The following is a 22,010-nucleotide window of genomic DNA, read 5'->3' on the forward strand; positions in this document are numbered from 1 at the left end:
AAGTAGAAATAAACTAGTCTTACAGTAAAGGAAACTGATATTATGCCTGTTTTACAAATGATGACACTTGCCCAAGGTGCACAGGTGGTGGAGAGAGCCAGGGTTTTGATCAGAGCAGTGTGGTTCCACCGGCCTGTGGTGAACACTATGATGCTGCCATTCCATCAGACACAATTATTATTCATATTTTGGTGTATATACTTCCAATCTTTTACAAAGTGGAGTGTCCCTCTACATACATATGCATGTGGATCAATGCATTTAACCAGTTTCTCATTTTGGAATAATTAGTTTGCTTCCCACTTTCCCCTGTAATAAGACTGCTGAGAGGTATGTTCTTGAGGCTAAATCTTTTCACACACCCACATCGTTTTATTATAAATTCTAAAACTGGAAATGCTGGGTCTAATGTTCAATATATTTTAAAGGCTTGATAAATATTGTCAACTGTCCTTTGGGTAGGTGATTCCAATTTGCAGCTCTATCTGTGATATAAGGACGTGCCCCACCTCACCCGCACTAAGTCATTAAAAGAAAATACAAAAACTTTACTAATTTGGGGTCGCCGGTACCTTTTAAAAGGAATTGCATTAAAGATCCCTTAATTCCACCATTCGCTATCTACCGTGGAGAGAGAGCCCTTTTGCACGAGGAGGCACATATATAATTCACTACAGCATTGTATGTAATACTAAAAAATAAAAATGAACCTAACTTTCCCCAACCGGGGAATGGCTAAATTAGCCTGCATCTCCACACCGCGCAACGTTCTGCAGTGTTAAGGGGAAGGTAAGACTGCATGTGTTAAGGCAGACGACGATAAAGGGAGACTCCCGCTGCGCTTCACCTGGGAGCGCGGCTGCTGTTGGGCTTTCTGCTTCTTGATCCGCTTTTCCGGTGTGCTCGGCTTTGCGCCAGGCCCGGGATTCTGCGGCCCTAGCCTCGGTGTCTGCACCAGCCTTACCCCCGCAACCCGCCGCCAGTCCTGGAGCCTTCTCCAAGGCGTGCCGGGAAACCGGACTCTTGGTGGTCGGGCCCTTGGGCTCCGGGACATGTTTCCGGGAGCTACTTTCAGCAGCGCACCAACCGGAAGCGTCCGTGTTGTGGCGGAAGGAGGTGCTCTCTGGAAGCAGCCGGTGGTGAAAGGAGCGTGGCGGGCAAAGATGATTCAGGCGATTCTGGTTTTCAATAACCACGGGAAGCCGCGGCTAGTCCGCTTCTACCAGCGTTTCGTGAGTGCGGCCGAGCTTCGTCACATCCTTTCGGGGCACCTGCGCCCCTTCTCTCTCTTTGTCCCGTACGGCGCACGCGGGCATCGCCCGCTGACCTCCTAGGCCTCCTGCACCGTATATGTGATCTTCCCCAGACCGGGGCCAGTGTCAGGCCTTGTGTCCCACGCCCCGCTACCCCCGCTCTTTTCCACCCCTTCCTGGATCCCGGCATTTTTGTGCCATTTTTGTGACACTTCTCGCAGAGTCTCAGGGCTCTATAAATGGTGTGTGTGTGTGGAGGGGGTGTGCCTCATGGACAACTTGAATGATTGAAATCAAATGAATCTCAAATTAATTAAACTGTTAAACGCAGTTTCACGAGGAGGAAGAAATACGCAGCTTTTTAATTATTTTGCTTTAGCTAACGGATTTGGAAAAGTGCTTTCTTGGAATTATTTTGCTTCAGTGTAGGCTGGGACCGCCCAGGAGCTAGATACCTTTCACTACGTAGAGTTGAAGAAAAAGTCAGTTTGAAAGTGGGAAATGTTGAGAAATTATACGTGATAATGTGAATTTGAATTTTCCAAAGGCGTTATTCTGGAAAAAATAAACATCATTATTTGCCTCCTGCCACCCGACGTTTTATTTCTTCGTGGCTAGGTTTCAAAATGTTAAGTACGTAATTGTGAAAATTACGTACTTAACGTAGAGTGGAAAGTGTCAGAAAACTTATGTTCAGGCCTCAGCAACACCTTATTTTACCCTTGTGTCAAGTTAACAAAAATCTTTTTCAGACTTCATTTCCTCTTTTGTCAAGTAGAAATGAAAAAAAATTTTTTTTACCTTTTTCGTAGAATTTTTTAGCTAGGTTACATTTTATTATATCGATTTTATATTAACATTCAGTAACACTATTCAACTTGTATTTGCATTTGTGTGTGTGTGAATTTTTCTCTCAGGTTTTTTAAAGTGTTATTGAGATACGTTACATACCATACAGTTCACCTTTTAAAACTATATAGTAGAATGGTTTTTAGTACTTTACAGAGTTATGCAACCATCACCACAATTTTAGAACATTTTCATTATCCCAAAAAGGAACCCCCTACCCGTTAGCAATCATTCTGTGTTTCCCCCTCAACTCCCCCAGCCCTAGGCAACCACTAATCTACTTTCTATCTCTCTAAATTTGCCTATTCTGGACATTTCATATAAAATGGAATCATACAATATGTGGTCTTTTATGACTGGCTTCTATTACTTAGTATAATGTTTTCAAGGTTCATCTATGTTGGAGTGTGTATCTGTTCTTTATTCCTTTTTATTGCCAAATTATATTCCATTGTGTGGATGCGCCACATTTTGATTGTCTATTCATCAGTTGATATTTCCACCTGTGGCTCTTGTGAATAATGCTGCTGTGAACACTGATGTACAGGCTTTTGTGTGAGCATGTATTTTCATTTCTCTTGGGTATATATCTAGGAGTAGAATTGCTGAGTCACGTAGTAACTTTATGGTGATCATTCGGAGGAACTGCCAAACTGCTTTCCAAAGTGGCTGCACCATTTTACATTCCTATCAACAATATATAAGAATTCCAATTTTTCCACCTCCCTATCAACATTTTCTATTATCTCTTTGATTAAAGACATTTTAGTAGGTGTAAAGTGGATTCTTGCGGTTTCAAAAATTTTTCTAATGACTAATAATGTTGAGCATCTTTTCATGTCTTTATCGACCATTTGTTTATCTTCTTTGGAGAGCATAGGATTTTTATAAGACCTAAATTAATTCCTAAGTGAAAGTTACCTTGAAAACTGCAGAGTACTAAAAGATATGAGGGATTATTAAAATGATTGAGAGATGTAAGCAATTGGTAGTTTGCTATTTTGTTGAATTAGAAATTAGGTAACCTCACCATTTCATAGTGCTTACCCACTGACTATCACCACTTCCCTGTAGAATCAGATAAAAGGCTTTGCAAGATGTTTTGGTCAGTTTAAGAAAGTGCTGATGCTTAGTATGTTTTGTATTTCTGGGTACACAGAGTTAATCCTTTACAGCATCCTGGCGTCTGTGAGCTTTCTGAATTCTTTAAATGGAAACCAGAAAATAGTGATTGATTTACTCAAACTTACAGTGACCAGTTATTAGCAAGTTTTCATTTATCCATTTGGTAAATGAGAGAGCCACTGTATACCAGTGTAAGTCAAGGTTATGAAAAGTAATTTCTCCACAATGACATTTTCCCTGTTTTTTCCTGTTTCGTTTAAATAACTAACCATTTCAAGTCTAAATTCAATGCTGTAGGAAGAAAGGGGTTAATGTTACTTGAATCTATGTTCTGACTCTTTAAGGGAAGTCCAATCTGAAGGTTTTCTTAAGCTTTGCTACTCAAAATGTTGTCCTCAGACCAGCAGCATTGTTATCACCTGGAAACTTGTTAGAAATGCAGTCTCAGGACTTAGCCCAGACCTACTAAATTAAAATCTGCATTTTAACAACATTCCCGGGTGATTCATTATACATTGAGATTTTTTTTGGCCCTGCCACGTGGCTTGCAGTATCTTAGTTCCCCAACCAGGGATTGAAACTGTGCCTTTGGCAGTGAAAGTGCAGAGTCCTAACCACTGGACTGCCAGGGAAGTCCCATTATACATTGGGCACTGGTCTAGAGCTTTTAATTACTTTTGTCTTTTTTTTTTTTTTTTTTTGGCCATGCAGCATGTAGGATCTTAGTTCCCCGATTAGGAATGGAATCTGAATCCCCTGCATTGAAAGCGCCAAGTCTTAACCACTGGACCTCCAGGGAATCCCTACTTCTGCCTTAATGATTGATTTCTCCCTCCCACTATCCTTTTTTAAAAACCATACTTACTATGAACTTCATATGTATAAATGGAAATCAAATGTGAGTTATCAAGAGATTCCATCACAGTTGAGCTTTCTGGAGTGTAGTAAGTGAAAAAAGGTGTTTATACCTCTGTAATTGTTCAAGATTCTAATCTGTAAATAGAACATTTTCTGTCTTTCTCTGTAGTACTTTGTTGGTAACACAGCATCTTATATGTAATGTCTGTATTACCAGTACAGAAGATGGCAAATGCAGGTTTTTAAAGCACGTACACGATTACATCTTGACTTCCTTAAAGTGTTAGACCTATTAACGTTTGTTATTTGCCCTGGCATAGATGTTTTCTAGAGTAAGACAAAATATTTCGGAACCAGGCCTTCTAGTTATTCTTTGACCTTGTATGAGAGTTTGTCAGTTCTCCTTTCCTTGGTTATTCACAGTAAAGAAATCTCAGCTTACCTATCAGGATGGTAATGGTTAGGGACTAGATATCTAGGTAAATATACCCTATTTTAATTCCTGTAACAGAGACTTGTCATCAATTTTTCCATAGATTCCTCTTTTACTTTTTCTCTACTCATCATTTCTGTCTTTTCTGTAAACTGGTACCAAATGTTCAAATCATTCCTAGTTTGGAAGCCCTTGCCTTCCTGTCCATCCTCACTGATGGGATGTAGTTTTTCAGACTTTCCCACTGATTCACTTTATTTCTTTTATTCCATAGCCAGAAGAAATTCAACAGCAGATTATTCGAGAGACCTTCCATCTAGTTCTCAAGCGGGATGACAACATCTGTAACTTCTTGGAGGGTGGAAGGTAAATGATCAGTTTTCTCCCCATACATCCACTTTTTTTTTTTTTCTTTTGTGATACGCGGGCCTCTCACTGTTGTGGCCTCTCCTGTTGCGGAGCACAGGCTCCGGACGCGCAGGCTCAGTGGCCATGGCTCACGGGCCCAGCCGCTCTGCCGCATGTGGGATCTTCCCGGACTGGGGCAAGAACCCATGTCCCCTGCATCAGCAGGTGGACTCTCAACCACTGCGCCACCAGGGAAGACCCCCATACATCCACTTTTGGGTGACCTTCATCATTATTGCTTCTTCAGGCAGTACTCAAGTGTCAGGTGAGTACCTGATGCAACTTGAGCTGAGCTGAGCTGAATCTGCTCAGGGAGAGACCCAGTTCTGTTCTGTAAGCTGCTAAATGGTTGTGCTTCAGATATTTACAAGTTTGGTGCCTGGGAGGATGGGCAGAAGAAAAGGGGAGGTAAAATGGCTTTAGGCACCTCTGCCAAATTTGGTTGCCATTCACCTGGTAGAAATGGCCTATTGTTTGGCCTGTCCTCCCCCTTTCTGTTGGGCCCCTTCTCCTCCCTTGGCACAGAGTTTGTCTTTGATATATTCAGTTAAGATATAGGCATTTAAATGTTTCCCATTTTCCACAGTTTGATTGGTGGCTCTGACTACAAACTGATTTATCGGCATTATGCTACCCTCTATTTTGTATTTTGTGTGGATTCATCAGAGAGTGAACTTGGGATCTTGGACCTCATCCAGGTATGTGTAGCAGGTAATGATGGCAGCCACTTCAGAGAGTTTGCATGGGATTTTTTTGTTTTTTTTTGTTTTTGCGGTACGCGGGCCTCTCACTGTTGTGGCCTCTCCCGTTGCAGAGCACGGGCTCAGGAGCCATGGCTCACGGGCCCAGCTGCTCCGCGGCATGTGGGATCTTCCCGGACCGGGGCACGAACCCGGGGCACGAACCCGTGTCCCCTGCATCGGCAGGTGGACTCTCAACCACTGCGCCACCAGGGAAGCCCTGCATGGGATTTTTGAGTAACCATCTGTAGATCCTTTTGTCAGTCTCTTTTTTGATACTTGGTGAAAGTTACTAGATGTCCACCAGATGGTGCTATGAGAACGCTCCTTAGCAACCTTTAAAAATTCTTAGAGATTCTTCTCCAGCCCTCTCACTCCCTTAGTTTTCTTATACGAGGCTGACACCAGTTCCAATGTGTGTACTCACCCCCACCCCAAGCAAGTAACTCAGTTTTCCATGGACAGTAACCAGGTGTCCCATAAATTTGCTCAATTCTGACACTGTCTACCTGGAGATAGATACCAGTCTCAAGTCCAGGTTGTCTGTCACCTGTGCGTCTGACTGACAGCATATAGCTTGAAGATTTCCATGATTTCCTCCTCAGGTTCAGTTTATTTGCTAGAGTGGCTCGCAGAACTTTCTAGAGAAACATTTTACTTACTAGTTTACCAGCTTAATTTAAAAGGGTATAACTTAGGAACAGCCAGATGGAAGATGGGGAAAGGGCGTGGAGCCTCTATGCCCTCTTCAGGCATGCAACTCTCCTCGAATATCCACATGTTTACTAGCTTGGAAACTCTCCGAACCCTGTTCCTTTGGGTTTTAAGGAGGCCTCTTTACATAGGCATGATTGATTAAATCATTGGCCATTGATGACTGATTGAGTTTGCAGCCCCTCTCCCCTCCCCAGAGGTCTGGAAGTAGGACTGAAAGTTCCCACAATCACATGGTTGGTTCCTCTGGCAACCAGTCCCCATTCCTGGGTGCTTTCCAAAAGTCACCTTATTAACAGAACAAAAGGTACCTTTATCACTTAGGAAGTTCCAAGGTTTTTAGGAGCCCTGTGCCAGATACAAGGATGAATACCAAATATTTCTCATTATAAGTTACAGTGTCACATCATGTTTTAAGATTTTTTTCAAGTATCAAACTAAATGACATTTAAAAATGCATACTTTGTATTTTCACTTGTAACTCTAGCCTAAAGCAAAGAAACTTGATGTTTTATCTAGTCTGAGCAATCTTGACATAGGTAAACATGTTTTTTTAGGCTTTTTGAAAATTAGAAATGGCTTACAGATTTCTTTTCATTACCTTCATGGAAATTGAGATATGTAGGAACCCTGTACTGGGAACTATTAATTTAGTACAATTCCGTCATTTTGTACATGATATTCTAGATAGGCTTTAAGTGACTGAACAAGTTAAGTTGAAAGCACTCAGAAGGAGCATGCATTAAAACCTAATAACAACAATTATAGAAAACTCTAGCTATAGATTATAAAATTTACATGCTTATAACTATATTTTATTTTGTTAAGATAAAATTAAAGAAGCTAAATTTAATATACCTTGGGACAAATAAATGGAAATTTTAAATGTGTATTTTTATTTCAGATATACTACACTCTTCCAAAAAGTTATATACTTGGACATAGCAATTTTTAAATTTTATTTTATTATTTTCTTTTAAATTTTATTTATTTTTATACAGCAGGTTCTTTTTTTAAATTTTTTATTATTTTAATTTTTTTTTTGCGGTACGCGGGCCTCTCACTGCTGTGGCCTCTCCCGTTGCGGAGCACAGGCTCCGGACGCGCAGGCTCAGCGGCCATGGCTCACGGGCCCAGCCGCTTCGCGGCATGTGGGATCTTCCCAGACCGGGGCACAAACCCGTGTCCCCTGCATCGGCAGGCAGACTCTCAACCACTGCGCCACCAGGGAAGCCCTACAGCGGTTCTTATTAGTTATATATTTTGTACACATTAGTGTATGTATGTCAATCCCAATCTCCCAATTCATCCCACCCTCTTTCCCTCCTTAGTGTCCATACGTTTGTTCTCTACATCTGTGTCTCTGTTTCTGCCTTGCAAACCAGTTCATTTGTACCATTTTTTTAGATTCCACATATATGCGTTAATATACGATATTTGTTTTTCTCTTTCTGACTTACTTCACTCTGTATGACACTCTCTAGGTCCATCCACATCTCTACAAGTGACCGAACTTTGTTCCTTTTTATGGCTGAGTAACATTCCATTGTATACATGTACCACATCTTCTTTATCCATTCGTCTGTCGATGGGCATTTAGGTTGCTTCCATGACCTGGCTATTGAAAATAGTGCTGCAGTGAACATTGGGGTGCATGTGTCTTTTTGAATTATGGTTTTCTCTGGGTACATGCCCAATGGGATTGCTGGCTCATATGGTAATTCTGTTTTTAGTTTTTTAAGGAGCCTCCATTCTGTTCTCCATAGTGGCTATATAAGTTTACATTCCCACCAGCAGTGCAAGAGGGTTCCCTTTTCTCCACACCCTCTCCAGCATTTTTTTGTAGATTTTCTTTCTTTCTTTTTTTTTAAAATTAATTAATTAATTTTTGGCTGTGTTGGGTCTTCGTTGCTGTGCATGGACTTTCTCTAGTTGCAGTGAGCGGGGGCTTGGTTGCGGTGCGCAGGCTTCTCACAGCAGTGGCTTCTCTTGTTGTGGAGCATGTGCTCTAGGTGCAAGGGCTTCAGTAGTTGTGGCATGCAGGCTCCGTAGTTGTGGCTCACAGGCTCCAGAGCGCATGCTCAGCAGTTGTGGCTCATGGACCTAGTTGCTCTGTGGCATGTGGGATCTTCCCGGACCAGGGCTTGAACCCGTGTCCCATGCATTGGCAGGAGGACTCTTAACCACTGCGCCACCAGGGCAGTCTCATTGTTTGTAGATTTTCTGATGATGTCCATTCTAACCAGTGTGAGGTGATACCTCATTGTAGTTTTGATTTGCATTTCTCTAATAATTAGTGATGCTGAGCAGCTTTTCATGTGCCTCTTGGCTCTCTGTATGTCTTCTTTGGAGAAACGTCTATTTAGGTCTTCGACCCATTTTCTGGTTGGGTGGTTTTTTTTTTAATATTGAGCTGCATGAGCTGTTTATATATTTTGGAGATTAATCCTTTGTCCATTGATTCATTTGCAAATGTTTTCTCCCATTCTGAGGGTTGTCCTTTCGTCTTGTTTATAGTTTCCTTTGCTGTGCAAAAGTTTTTAAGTTTCATTAGGTCCCATTTATTTATTTTTGTTTTCAATACCATTACTCTAGGAGGTGGGTCAAAAAAAGATCTTGCTGTGATTTATGTCAAAGAGTGTTCTTCCTATGTTTTCCTCTAAGAGTTTTATAGTGTTCAGTCTTACATTTAGTTCTTTAATCCGTTTTGAGTTTACTTATTTATTTATTTTTTGCTGTATGCGGGCCTCTCACTGTTGTGGCCTCTCTCGTTGCGGAGCACAGGCTCCGGACGCGCAGGCTCAGCAGCCATGGCTCACGGGCCCAGCCGCTCCGCGGCATGTGGGATCTTCCCGGACCAGGGCACGAACCTGTGTCCCCTGCATCAGCAGGTGGACTGTCAACCACTGCACCACCAGGGAAGCCCCTTTGAGTTTATTTTTGTGTGTGGTGTTGGGGAGTGTTCTAATTTCATTCTTTTTCATGTAGCTGCCCAATTTTCCCAGGACCATTTATTGAAGAGACTGTCTTTTCTCCATTGTATATCCTTGCCTCCTTTGTCATAGATTAGTTGACCATAGGTGCATGGGTTTATCTCTGGGCTTTCTGTCCTGGTCCATTGATCTATATTTCTGTTTTTGTGCCAGTACCATATTGTCTTTATTTCTGTAGCTTTGTAATATAGTCTGTAGTCAGGGAGTCTTATTCCTTCAGCTCCTTTTTTTCCCCTCAAGATTGATTTGGCTATTCGGAGTCTTTTGTGTCTCCATACAGATTTTAAGATTTTTTTGTTCTGGTTCTGTAAAAAATGCCATAGGTAGTTTGGTAGGGATTGCATTGAATCTGTAGATTGCTTTGTGTAGTATACTCATTTTCAGAGTATTGATTCTTCCAATCCAATAACGTGGTATATCTCTCCATCTGTTTGTGTCATCTTTGATTTCTTTCATCGGTGTCTTACAGTTTTCTGAGTAGTTCTTTTACCTCCTTAGGTAGGTTTGTTCCTAGGTATTTTATTCTTTTTGCTGCAATGGTGAATGGGATTGTTTCCTTAATTTCTTTCTGATCTTTCATTGTTAGCGTATAGGAATGCAAGAGATTTCTGTGCATTTATTTTGTATCCTGCAACTTTACCAAATTCATTGATTAGCTCTAGTAGTTTTCTGGTGGCATCTTTAGGATTCTGTATGTAATAGTATCATGTATTCTGCAAACAGTGACAGTTTTACTTCTTCTTTTCCAATTTGTATTCCTTTTATTTCTTTTTCTTCTCTGATTGCCATGGCTAGGACTTTGAAGACTATGTTGAATAATAGTGGCGAGAGTGGACATCCTTGTCTTGTTCCTGATCTTAGAGAAAATGCTTTCAGTTTTTCACCATTGAGAATGATGTTTGCTGTGGGTTTGTCGTATATGGCCTTTATTATGTTGAGGTAGGTTCCCTCTGTGCTCACTTTCTGGAGAGTTTTTATCATAAATGGGTGTTGAATTTTGTCAAAGCTTTTTCTGCATCTGTTGAGATGATCATATGGTTTTTATTCTTCAATTTGTTAATATGGTGTATCACATTGATTGATTTGTGTATTTTGAAGAATCCTTGCATCCCTGGGATAAATCCCACTTGCATGGTGTATGATCCTTTTAATGTGTTGTTGGATTCTGTTTGCTAGTATTTTGTCGAGGATTTTTGCATCTATATTCATCAGTGATATTGGCCTGTAATTTTCTTTCTTTGTGACATCTTTGTCTGGTTTTTGTATCAGGGTGATGGTAGCCTCGTAGAATGAGTTTGGGAGTGTTCCTTCCTCTGCAATTTTTTGGAAGAGTTTGAGAAGGATGGGTGTTAGCTCTTCTCTAAATGTTTGATAGAATTCACCTGTTAGGCCATCTGGTCCTGGACTTTTGTTTGTTTTCTTTGATTTCTTCAGTGATCTCTTGGTTATTTAGTAACGTATTGTTTAGCCTTCATGTGTTTGTGTTTTTTACTTTTTTTTCCCTGTAATTTATTTCTAATCTCATAGCATTGTGGTCAGAAAAGATGCTTGATATGATTTCAGTTTTCTTAAATTTACCGAGCCTTGATTTGTGACCCAAGCTGTTATCTGTCCTGGAGAATGTTCTGTGTGCACTTGAGAAGAAAGTGTAATCTGCTGTTTTCGGATGGAATGTCCTATAAATATCAATTAAATCTGTCTGGTCTATTGTATCATTTAAAGCTTGTGTTTCCTTATTAATTTTCTGTCTGGATGATCTGTCCATTGGTGTAAGTGAGGTGTTAACATCCCCCACTATTATTGTGTTACTGTTGATTTCCTTTTATGTAGCTGTTAGCATTTGCCTTATGTATTGAGGTGCTCCTTTGTTGGGTGCATATATATTTATAATTGTTATATCTTCTTCTTGGATTGATCCCTTGATCATTATGTAGTGTCCTTCTTTGTCTCTTGTAACATTCTTTAAAGTCTATTTTATCTGATATGAGCATTGTTACTCCACCTTTCTTTTGATTTCCATTTGCACGGGAAATCTTTTTCTATCCCCTCACTTTCAGTCTGTATGTGTCCCTAGGTCTGAAGTGGGTCTCTTGTAGACAACATATACATGGGTCTTGTTTTTGTATCCACTCAGTGAGCCTGTGTCTTTTGGTTCGAGTATTTAATCCATTCACATTTAAGGTAGTTATTGATATGTATTTTCCTATCACCATTTTCTTAATTGTTTTGGGTTTGTTTTTGTAGCTCCTTTTCTTCTCCTGTGTTTCCCACAAGAAGGTCCTTCAGCATTTGTTGTAGAGCTGGGTTGGTGGTGCTGAATTCTCTTAGGTTTTGCTTGTCTTTAAAGCTTTTGATTTCTCCGTCAAATCTGAATGAGATCCTTGCTGGGTAGAGTAATCTTGGTTGTAGATTCTTCCCTTTCATCACTTTAAATATATCGTGCCACTCCCTTCTGGCTTGTAGAGTTTCTTCTGAGATATCAGCTGTTAACCTTATGAGAGTTCCCTTGTATGTTATTTGTCGTTCTTCCCTTGTTGCTTTTAATAATTTTTCTTTGTCTTTAACTTTTGTCAGTTTGATTACTATGTGTCTTGGCGTGCTTCTCCTTGGGTTTATCCTGCCTGGGACTCTCTGTGCTTCCTGGAGTTGGGTAGCTATTTCCTTTCCCATGTTAGGGAAGTTTTAGGGAAGTTTTCAAATGTAATCTCTTCAAATATTTTCTTGGGTCCTGTCTCTCTTCTCCTTCTGGGACCCCTATAATGTGAATGTTGCTGCATTTAATGTTGTCCCAGAGGTCTCTTAGGCTGTCTTCATTTCCTTTCATTTTTTTTTTCTTTATTCTGTTCCATAGCAGTGAATTCCACCATTCTGTCTTCCAGGTCACTTATCCATTTTTCTGTCACAGTTATTCTGCTATTGATTCCTTCTAGTGTATTTTTCATTTCAGTTATTGTATTGTTCATCTCTGTTTGTTCTTTAATTCTTCTAGGTGTTTATTCTTTAATTCTTCTAGGTCTTTGTTAAATATTTCTTGCTTTTTCTCGATCTTTGCCTCCATTCTTTTTCTGAGGTCCTGGATCATCTTCACTGTCATTATTCTGAATTCTTTTTCTGGAAGGTTGCCTATCTCCACTTCATTTATTGTTTTTCTGGGGTTTTATCTTATTCTTTCATCTGGTACATAGTCCTCTGCTTTTTCATTTTGTCTATCTTTCTCTGCATGTGGTTTTCGTCCCACATGCTGCAGGATTGTAGTTCTTGCTTCTGCTGTCTCCCCTCTCTTAAGTTTTATTTATTTATTTACACCCATTCACGTTCAGAAAATGACTTAAAATGGTTAGTTTTAAATTTTCATATAGTATATTCACTTATCATATATAAAAATATAAATAAATACTAGAAACATCCAAAAAAGATTCATCTCTAAGATAATTTTAAATGCTTTTTTTTTTTTGGCTGCATTGGGTCTTTGTTGCTGCCTGTGGGCTTTCTCTAGTTGCGGTGAGTGGGGGCTACTTTTATGAGTGGGCTTCTCATTGCAGTGGCTTCTTTTGTTGCAGAGCATGGGCTCTAGGCATGCAGGCTTCAGTAGTTGCAGTGCGCGGGCTTTAGTATTTGCAGCATGCAGGCTCAGTAGTTGTGGCACGCAGGCCCTAGAGTGCATGGGCTTCAGTAGTTGTGGCACGTGGGCTCAGTAGTTGTGGCGTGTGGGCTCTAGTGCTCAGGCTCAGTAGTTGTGGCGGACGGACTTAGTTGCTCCGCAGCATGTGGGATCTTCCCAGACCAGGGATCGAACCCATGTCCCCTGCATTGGCAGGCGGATTCTTAACCACTGCACCACCAGGGAAGTCCCTTTAAATGCTTTCTTAACACCTGAGTTCGATTGGACATTGAGAGTCAATGTGGCATAACAGAAAGAGCTCAAGATCTAGAGTCAGAAAACCTGGGTTTGAATCATGGATCCACCATCTGATATAGAACTACTAGGTTGTAAAAATGGAACAGACTTACAGGTACAGAGAACAAATGGGTGGTTGCCAGAGGGAAGGGGGGATGGAGGTGGAGGGCAAAATAGGTGAAGGGGATTAAGAGGTACAAACCTCCAGTTATAAAATAAATGAGCCACAAAGATATAATATACGGCTTAAGGAATATAGTCAATAATATTTTAATAACTTTGTTTTGAAAGAGATGGTTGCTAGACTTACCTTGGTGATTGTATGATAATGTATGCAAATGTCAAATCACTATGTAGTATATCTGAAACTAACATAATGTTGTATGTCAACTGTATTTCAACTAAAAAAACCCAAAATACTAGGTTGTAGAATTCAGTTGTGACAATGTACTTTATATTATTATACACTGTAGAAAGCTATAGAAATGTGCATATAATAAGTGTATTAGAAAATAAAGGTAAAATATATAGTGGTAATTTTAAAATTGAGATGCAGTTATTAGAGGAGATGCACTTCAAGACAAAAGAGAAATGCATATTAACAAGACAAAACGAGAAGTGTAACTTTATAATGTCGTGGACATTTATTAAATACTTAGCATGCACTGGATTTGGGAAGATAGATAAAGAAAAGGTAAAAATAATAGGAACTAAGAGTTTTCATCATTGAGAAGACAATAAAATCAGTAAATAATTATCCTAATATAAAGAGGATAAAAGCCAGAAGTAGAAAACATTAAAATGTTTTAGCGGATGATATACATAGTTATAATGCCAATATATTTGAAATAGCTGACCTCAAAAAATAAATATCCAAAGACACTGAATCCAATATCAGGATGAAATAAGAAAGGTAAAATGAAAAACTGACTCCCTAATAGACTCAGTAGATTTTAGTACAGTAAGACCTCTATTATGTAAGTTATTTTTTAGACTCAGACTAAAAAATCATACTGCTTAAGTGTATTTTATGGAGTAAATTGGTTATGATCCAAAAGCTTCTCACAAAGAAAATGTGAGTCAGATACTGCATTTAAAAAAAAAATTTATTTTATTTTTGGCTGCGTTGGGTTTTCGTTGCTGTGCGCAGGCTTTCTCTAGTTGCGGAGAGCGGGGGCTACTCCTTGTTGCTGTGCGCAGGCTTCTCATTGCAGTGGCTTCTCTTGCTGCGGAGCACAGGCTCTAGGTGCGCGGGCTTCGGTAGTTGCGGCACGTGGGCTCAGTAGTTGTGGCTCGCGGGCTGGAGCACAGGCTCAGTAGTTGTGGTGCACAGGCTTAGTTACTCTGCAGCATGTGGGATCTTCCTGGACCAGGGATTGAATCTGTGTACCCTGCATTGGCAGGCAGATTCTTAACCACTGCACCACCAGGGAGGTCCCTGATATTGCATATTTTTATTGGACAGAATTATTAAATAAAATCTTAGCGAATAATCAGTTGAACCAAGGAGTCATGAGACCTGGCTCTTGTTTTGGACTCTCCTGTTAGCAAGCAGCATGGTCTTAAATCATTTAAGTTTTGTTGGCGTTAGGGTTTTTGTTTTATGTTTTGGCTCTGTGTGTGTGTGTGTATATGTGTGTTTATTTATAAGTATACTAGGTGTTCTTTCTAGCTCTAAAATTCTTTCTCAGGAATACTGCATACTAGAAGAATTATTTATTATGTCCAAATAATCTTTATTCCAAGGATACAAGTCAGTTTAACAATGACATATTCTTAGAGTCTCTATTACAACAGTAAGAAAAATATAACTAATATAATTTCATCAGTACGTGCGGAGAGAAATGATTACCCAAATTATGTTTCTGAAATACTCTTAAATTGGAATAGGAAGCATTTTTACTTGATTATTTAGTGCATGTTTTCTTTATTCAGTATAAACTATTTATTGTTGAAGAAATAATACACTTATGTGGTTCAAAATTCAAAAGGAATACCAAGAGTATACAGTGGAAAACATCTTTCTTCTCTTCTCCCCCAGTCACCCAGAAACAGCCAATTTTAGTTTTAAAACCAAGAGCCAGAGCCAGTGTTATCTCAGGGGAGAAATCTACAGGCATTTATGAAAACAAGGTGTCTCTTACTGTTATTCTAATTTGAGCAAACATTTGTAATGAGTGATTAAAAAAGAAATGAAGAAGTAACATAGTAAAGGAGGAGAGAGGTAAGTTATTACTGTAAGAGAGCCTGATTATGTACCTAGTAAACCTTAAAAAAAAGGGGGGGGAGATTGTGGCAAGTAATGAATGATATGAGCAACATGGCAGAATATGAGATCAGTTCGTCAAAATTGAATTTCCTATTTTTTGTGAAAACAGCTAGGAAATTCATAATTAAAGAAATTTCACTTACAGTAGTGACAAAGGATATTTAGTGTTTAGAAATTAACTTAGTATGGAATACTTGATATTGATTCCAATAAAATTATAAAATCTTTGTTTATTTATTTATTTATTTGGCTGCATTGGGTCTTAGTTGCAGCACGTGGGATCTTTAGTTGGTGCATGTGGGATCTAGTTTCCTGACCAGTCATCGAACCCAGGCCCCCTGCATTGGGAGCATGGAGTCTTAGCCACTGGACCACCAGCGAAGTCCCTACAATTGTAAAATTTTAAAGGAAAAACATAAAGGAATACTTCAAATCAGTGGAGCTATAAGCCCCTTATTGGGAAGAGTTGAGCAAAGATGACAGTAGTAATCAATAGATTAAATGGGGAACCAAGTATAAATCCAGAAGATCTTTTTTTTAAAAAATTTTTTTTTGGCCATGCCACATGGCATGCAGGATCTTAGTTCCCCAACCAGGGATCCAACCCGTGCCCCCTCCAGTGGAAGCACGGAGTCTCAACCACTGGACTGCCAGGGAAGTCCCAATCCAGGAGATTGTATAGAACTTGGTAAAGAGAAAGTTTATGAGGAAAAGTGAATGGCCAAGAAATGCAGAAGTATGTTCTGAGGGAAGAAGGGCAGTAATGAGTGACTGGCTTCACTAGGCTTCAGAATATATAATGGTTGCAGATGAAATTATTATCTACCTAGAAATTCCAAAACAATCAACTGGAAAACAATTAGAATGAGCAATATAGTTCAGTAAGGGACTGGATACAAGTTTAATGTATAAAAACTAATAGCTTTCCCTTAGCAATAATAAGTTAGAAAATATAATATTTAAAAGGGGCCCATTCACAGTAGGAAAACCTTCCTTAAGATACCCAAGAATAAATGTAAAAAATGTGTAAGATCTATATGAAGAAAACTTTAAAATTCTACGGAAAATATGATAAAAGAGCAAAATATATGAATAAAACATACGCTTTGCCTGTGGAAAAAACTTTTAAAACTGTCAGTACAGTTGACCCTTGAACAACACAGGGGTTAGAAGTGCTGACCCACCGTGCTGTCGAAAATCCCTATATAATTTACAGTAGGCCCTCCTGTATACCCAGTTCCTCCGTGTACACGGTTCCTCCATATCCGTGGTTCTGCGTCTTCAGATTCAACCAACTGGGGATTGTATAGTACTATAGTGTTTACTATTGAAAAAAATCTGAGTGTAAGTGGACCCGCGCTGTTCAAACCTGTGTTGGTCAAGTGTCAGCTGTACTTCCAGCTTATAAATTACTGAAAACCCAATCAGAATCCCAATAAGATTATTGCTGTTTTTTAAATAATTTTTATTGTGAAACGTATATACAAAAACTACGGAAAACATGCCTATGCAGTTTGAGGAATGCCAATAAAATGAAACTCTCACCCAGATTAAGAAATAGTACATTGCTAGTACCTCAAAGCCCCCGTATGTCCCTCCTCAGTTCCGTCCCCCTTGTTCATTGCATCCTTCTTCAGACTTTTTAAAGACTTTATTTATTTATTTTCCTTCTTTTATTTTTCTTTTTTTTTGGCTGTGTTGGGTCTTCATTGCGGCTCACGGGCTTCTCTCTACTTGTGGTGTGTGGGTTTTCTCTCTCTAGTTTTGGCGTGTGGGCTCCAGAGTGAGTGGGCTTTGTAGTTTTTGCAGCACGTGGGTTCTCTCGTTGAGGCACTCGAGCTCAGTAGTTGTGGCACATGGGTTTGGTTGCCCCATAGCATGTGGGATCTTAGTTCCCCAACCAGGGATCGAACCTGCATCCCTTGCATTGCAAGGTGGATTCTTTACCACTGGACTACCAGGGAAGTCCCTTTCTTCAGACTTTTAAGTTGATCATTGCTTTGCTTCTCTTTATAGTTTTATCATGTGATGTATATTCCCTAAATGATACTTTGTTAGTTTGGAAAAACTGAGTGTAAGTAGTTGTGTAAGGAAAGGATAATTTGCCACTACTAGATGAAAGCTCCCGCAAGAAGATAAGCTGAACAGTGTCACCATCTGACTTCAGTATCCCTGAGGGTTTTACAAGAGGCCTTTCTGAGGAAGTCTGAGGGCAAGCTCATGTGAGTGATTCTGGGGAAACTTAGAGCTCACCGTAGTTGGGGCATTAGCTTTTGGCTGTCTTGGAGGAACATGGACAGGAGGAATGGACCACTGTGCATTTTCTGCTTCTCACCTTTTCATAACCTCTGTATTTCAAGAGTAAATCAAAGCAGAACATTTCAATGGGGGATGGGTAAAATGAGTATTCTCAGCTGATCCAGGTGGCAGAGCAGTAGAACAGATACTAGATGGTTTAATTGTTTCCATTTTCCTTTTTTTTATTAGTTTGATTGTTTTCATTTTCCTTTTTTTTTAATTAACCCAAATATAACTGCTGTAAGTCTTTATGCAAACTGTTGTGTCTCTTCACACCCCAATGAAATTCCTGGGTCAAGGGATTAATATTTCTAATTATAATTCATGTTGCTAGATAGATATTCGGGAAGGTTATATTAATTTATAATGCTTCCTGAAGTATATGAGTTTATGTTTCTTCCTAACTCCAGCATTGAAATACGTCATTTTTAATTTCTACTTGGAGGTGAGTGGTACCTCAGAAATGTCTGAATTTTTATTTTTATTAATCATGCCAACTTTTCCCATGTGTGAATTTATTATTTATTATTATTATTTTTTTTGCGGTACATGGGCCTCTCACTGTTGTGGGCTGTTCCGTTGCGGAGCACAGGTTCCAGACGCACAGGCTCAGCAGCCATGGCTCACGGGCCTAGCCGCTCCGTGGCATGTGGCATCTTCCTGGACCGGGGCACGAACCCGTGTCCCCTGCATCGGCAGGTGGACTCTCAACCACTGCGCCACCAGGGAACCCCCCATGTGTGAATTTACAATGTTCTTTTTCATGTAAACCTTTTGTAATATAATTGAAACATTTGTCCAGTTAAGTCTAGTTCCTGGTTTATAATATTATATTTCATCTATTGTAAGATACACATTTTTTTCACACTTTAATAACTAACATGAGGATGTATATTACAGTAGATGATATCTTACAGTTACAATTGACAGCATTTTTTTCTTTGTTAATACAAAAATAATGGTTTGTCTTATAGTCAATGAAAAAGTAATTCTTTGTATATTTTTGTTTATTTTAAAACTAACTTTTTTCTAAACGATTCTATTAAATGTGAATAATCCATTTATACCTCCCCTTGTTGAAGAAACCTTAATGTATAATATGTTAAGTTTAGAGTAAAATCCAAACTCCCTATCACAACCTGCAAGGCCCGACATGGTCTGGCTCCTTTGTCTCTCTCTGTCCGATCTCACCATATACACTGTCACCTTCACTGTAGCCATTCCAGCCGCCTTTCTGCTCCTCAAGTCCAAGTACATTTTTGCTTCAGGGCCTTTGCACCTGTTCTATCCACGGGAGTGATTTTTCCCAGGTGTTTCCCTCTTCAGCTCTTCAAAAGACTGGCTTCTTCATTCATGACTCAGCTCAAATGTTAATCCTCAGAGAGACTTTCTTGACACTCTGTTTGAAGTAACCCCCATCACATCATCCTATTTACTTCCTTCAGAGCATGTGTGACAATGGAAAAGATCTTGGTTATCTGCCTCATTCTTCTCACACCCAGAACATAACCCAGACAAGAATGTGACTTGCTGACTGAGGTATCCCCAGAGTACACCCGTGTATGCCTAGTGCACAGTAATCACTCGCTATTTAGTGTTTACTCTTCACTTTGTTCCACTGAGTTATGTTTCTCTTTCTGTGTTAATTTTGCACTGTTTTACTTGTTGTTAATATAGGTTCATATCCCAGTAAGACCGGTTATTCCCCTTGTGTGCGGTTCTTTTTCAGAATATTCTCCAATAGTTATAACCATTTATTCATCCTTATACATTTTTGAATAATTTGTAAAGGTCCCCAAAGTCCCTGTTGGATTTTAATTAGAAGTGAATTTAAAGTAGCATTTCCTTGCATTTATTCATTCCTTTCAAATCTTACATTACAGTTTTGTTTTGTTTTGTTTTTCAAAAAAGGTCCTAATATCCCATGGTTTATTCTGGAGTTTTAGGATATTAAGCTTTTTTTTTTTTTTGCGGTACGCAGGCCTCTCACTGTTGTGGCCTCTCCCGTTGCGGAGCACAGGCTCCGGACGCGCAGGCTCAGCGGCCATGGCTCACGGGCCCAGCCACTCAGCGGCATGTGGGATCCTCCCGGACCGGGGCACGAACCCATGTCTCCGGCATCAGCAGGTGGACTCCCAACCACTGCGCCACCAGGGAAGCCCAGGATATTAAGCTTTTATTCATCATTATATTCACAAATATTTCTTTACCATTATACAGCCGTCCCTCTAATTCTTACTTTACGCTCTTCATTATTTGCACTTCAGCATAGTTGAAACTATCCACTTTATGTTTATCTCCTCTACTTCTTCACTAGTCATAAGTTTATCTTCCAATTGGGACAAAATTCCAAATCATTTGTTTTCAATTAAAAAATGTTTTAATAAGTTTTTAGCACAAAGATTATTTAAATCTTTTTAACACACACAAGATTTATTTCAGTATATTCTGAGATATGGAACTGAGTTTCTTTTTCTCTGTATCATGTTCCAGTTTCTTCAAATTATTCAGTCTCCCATTGTTTTGCTACTTCTAGTTTAACTTAAATTTCTGTATAAATGTAGGCCCCTTTTTGGAATTTCAAGTACATTGTTTTGGGTTTTTTAAATTATACAAGTAGTACCTGGATATATTCTTTTTATTTAAAAAAGTAAGGTTTTTTTTTTTTTAAAACAGTTTTATTGGGATATAATTCACATACCATACAGTTTATCCATTTGAAGTGTGTAATTGAGTGGATTTTAGTATATTCACAGAGTTGTATAGCCATCATCACAACCAACTTTAGAACATTTTCATCACCCCAAAAAGAAACCTCTTACTCATTATAGTCACTTCCCATTTCCCTCCAACTGCCTCCTAACTCCAGCCCTAGGCAACCATTAATTTACTTCCTGTATCTATAGTTTTGCCTATTATGGACAGTTCATAAAAATAGATTTGTATAATATGTGGTCCTTCTGGACCACAGAAGGACCACAGAAGACTGGCTTCTTTAGCATAATAGTTTCAATATCCATCTATTGTTGTAGCATGTATCAGTATTCCATTCCTTTAGCATGTATCAGTATTCCATTCCTTTTTTTTTATTATTAATTTTTATTGGAGTATAGTTGATTTACAATGTTGTGTTAGTTTCTGCTGTACAGCAAAGTGAATCAGTTATACATATACATATTATCTACTCTTTAGATTCTTTTCCCATATAGGTCATTAAATATATTAAGTAAATATATTAAGTATAATGGAGAAGTCCTCCCCCTTAGCATTCATTCCCCTCTCATATACCACTCCTCTTTCTAGAGGTAGCCACTATTAAGCCTTTTAATGCATGTACACACACAGACACACACACACATGTCACATACATTATTTAATTTTTAAGTAAAAAGTAATCTCACTACATACATAGTTCCGCAACTTGCTTTTTTAATCACTTAGAAGTCTTGGCGCTTTTTCCACTTCATATATGCTTTTTAGTGATGCATGATTTTCCACAATATTAATATATCATAGTCTTTTATTTATAATCTTTTATTCAGTACCCTGGGCATTCAGGTTTCTCCCAGTTTCTTCCTATTGCAAATTATTGTGCAATGATATCCTTGCACATGCATCTGTATGCACGTGTGTTAGTTTCTTTAGGATAGATTCCTAAAATTGGAATTGCTGCTTTAATTAAAGATGTGTGCTTTTTAAATTGTTAGATAGTGCCTAATTGCCTCTCCCCAAAGTCCTATTTCCCCATAACCTTACCAGCTTTAAATATTAAGGATATTTTCAAATGTTTGCCGTCTTATGGGTGAAAAAATAGAAATTTGTTGTTTTCCCTAGCATGCTTGAATACTAGTGAGGCCACATATCTTTTACTGTTTACCAGTCATTTTGTATTTGAAAATGTCTGACCATAGCATTTGTCCACTTTTCTAATGGCTCATTTGTTTTTGTTTTTTTAAATCTATTTATTTATTTATTTATTTTTAAATTTTTTGGCTGCATTGGGTCTTTGCTGCTGTGCGCGGCCTTTCTCTAGTTGCGGCGAGCAGGGGCTACTCTTCGTTGTGGTGTGTGGGCTTCCCATTGCGGTGGCTTCTCTTGTTGTGGAGCATGGGCTCTAGGCACGTGGGCTCAGTAATTGTGACGCGCAGGCTCAGTAGTTGTGGCGCACGGGC

General features: G+C 39.2%; 1 protein-coding gene across 1 annotated transcript in view; it reads left to right on the forward strand.

The window, feature by feature from the left end:
* Positions 1–1,074: 1,074 nt before the first annotated feature.
* AP3S2 (adaptor related protein complex 3 subunit sigma 2) overlaps positions 1,075–22,010 on the forward strand; it is a 58,014-nt gene continuing 37,078 nt past the window's right edge. Inside the window, exons 1-3 of the mRNA XM_030878632.2 lie at positions 1,075–1,232; positions 4,793–4,884; positions 5,513–5,624. Of these exons, the coding sequence (XP_030734492.1) occupies positions 1,164–1,232; positions 4,793–4,884; positions 5,513–5,624 (273 nt within the window). The 5' untranslated portion in view covers positions 1,075–1,163. The remainder of the gene's footprint in view (positions 1,233–4,792; positions 4,885–5,512; positions 5,625–22,010) is intronic.

Source organism: Globicephala melas, chromosome 2, assembly GCF_963455315.2.
Source record: "Globicephala melas chromosome 2, mGloMel1.2, whole genome shotgun sequence".
Taxonomy (NCBI): Eukaryota; Metazoa; Chordata; class Mammalia; order Artiodactyla; family Delphinidae; genus Globicephala; species Globicephala melas.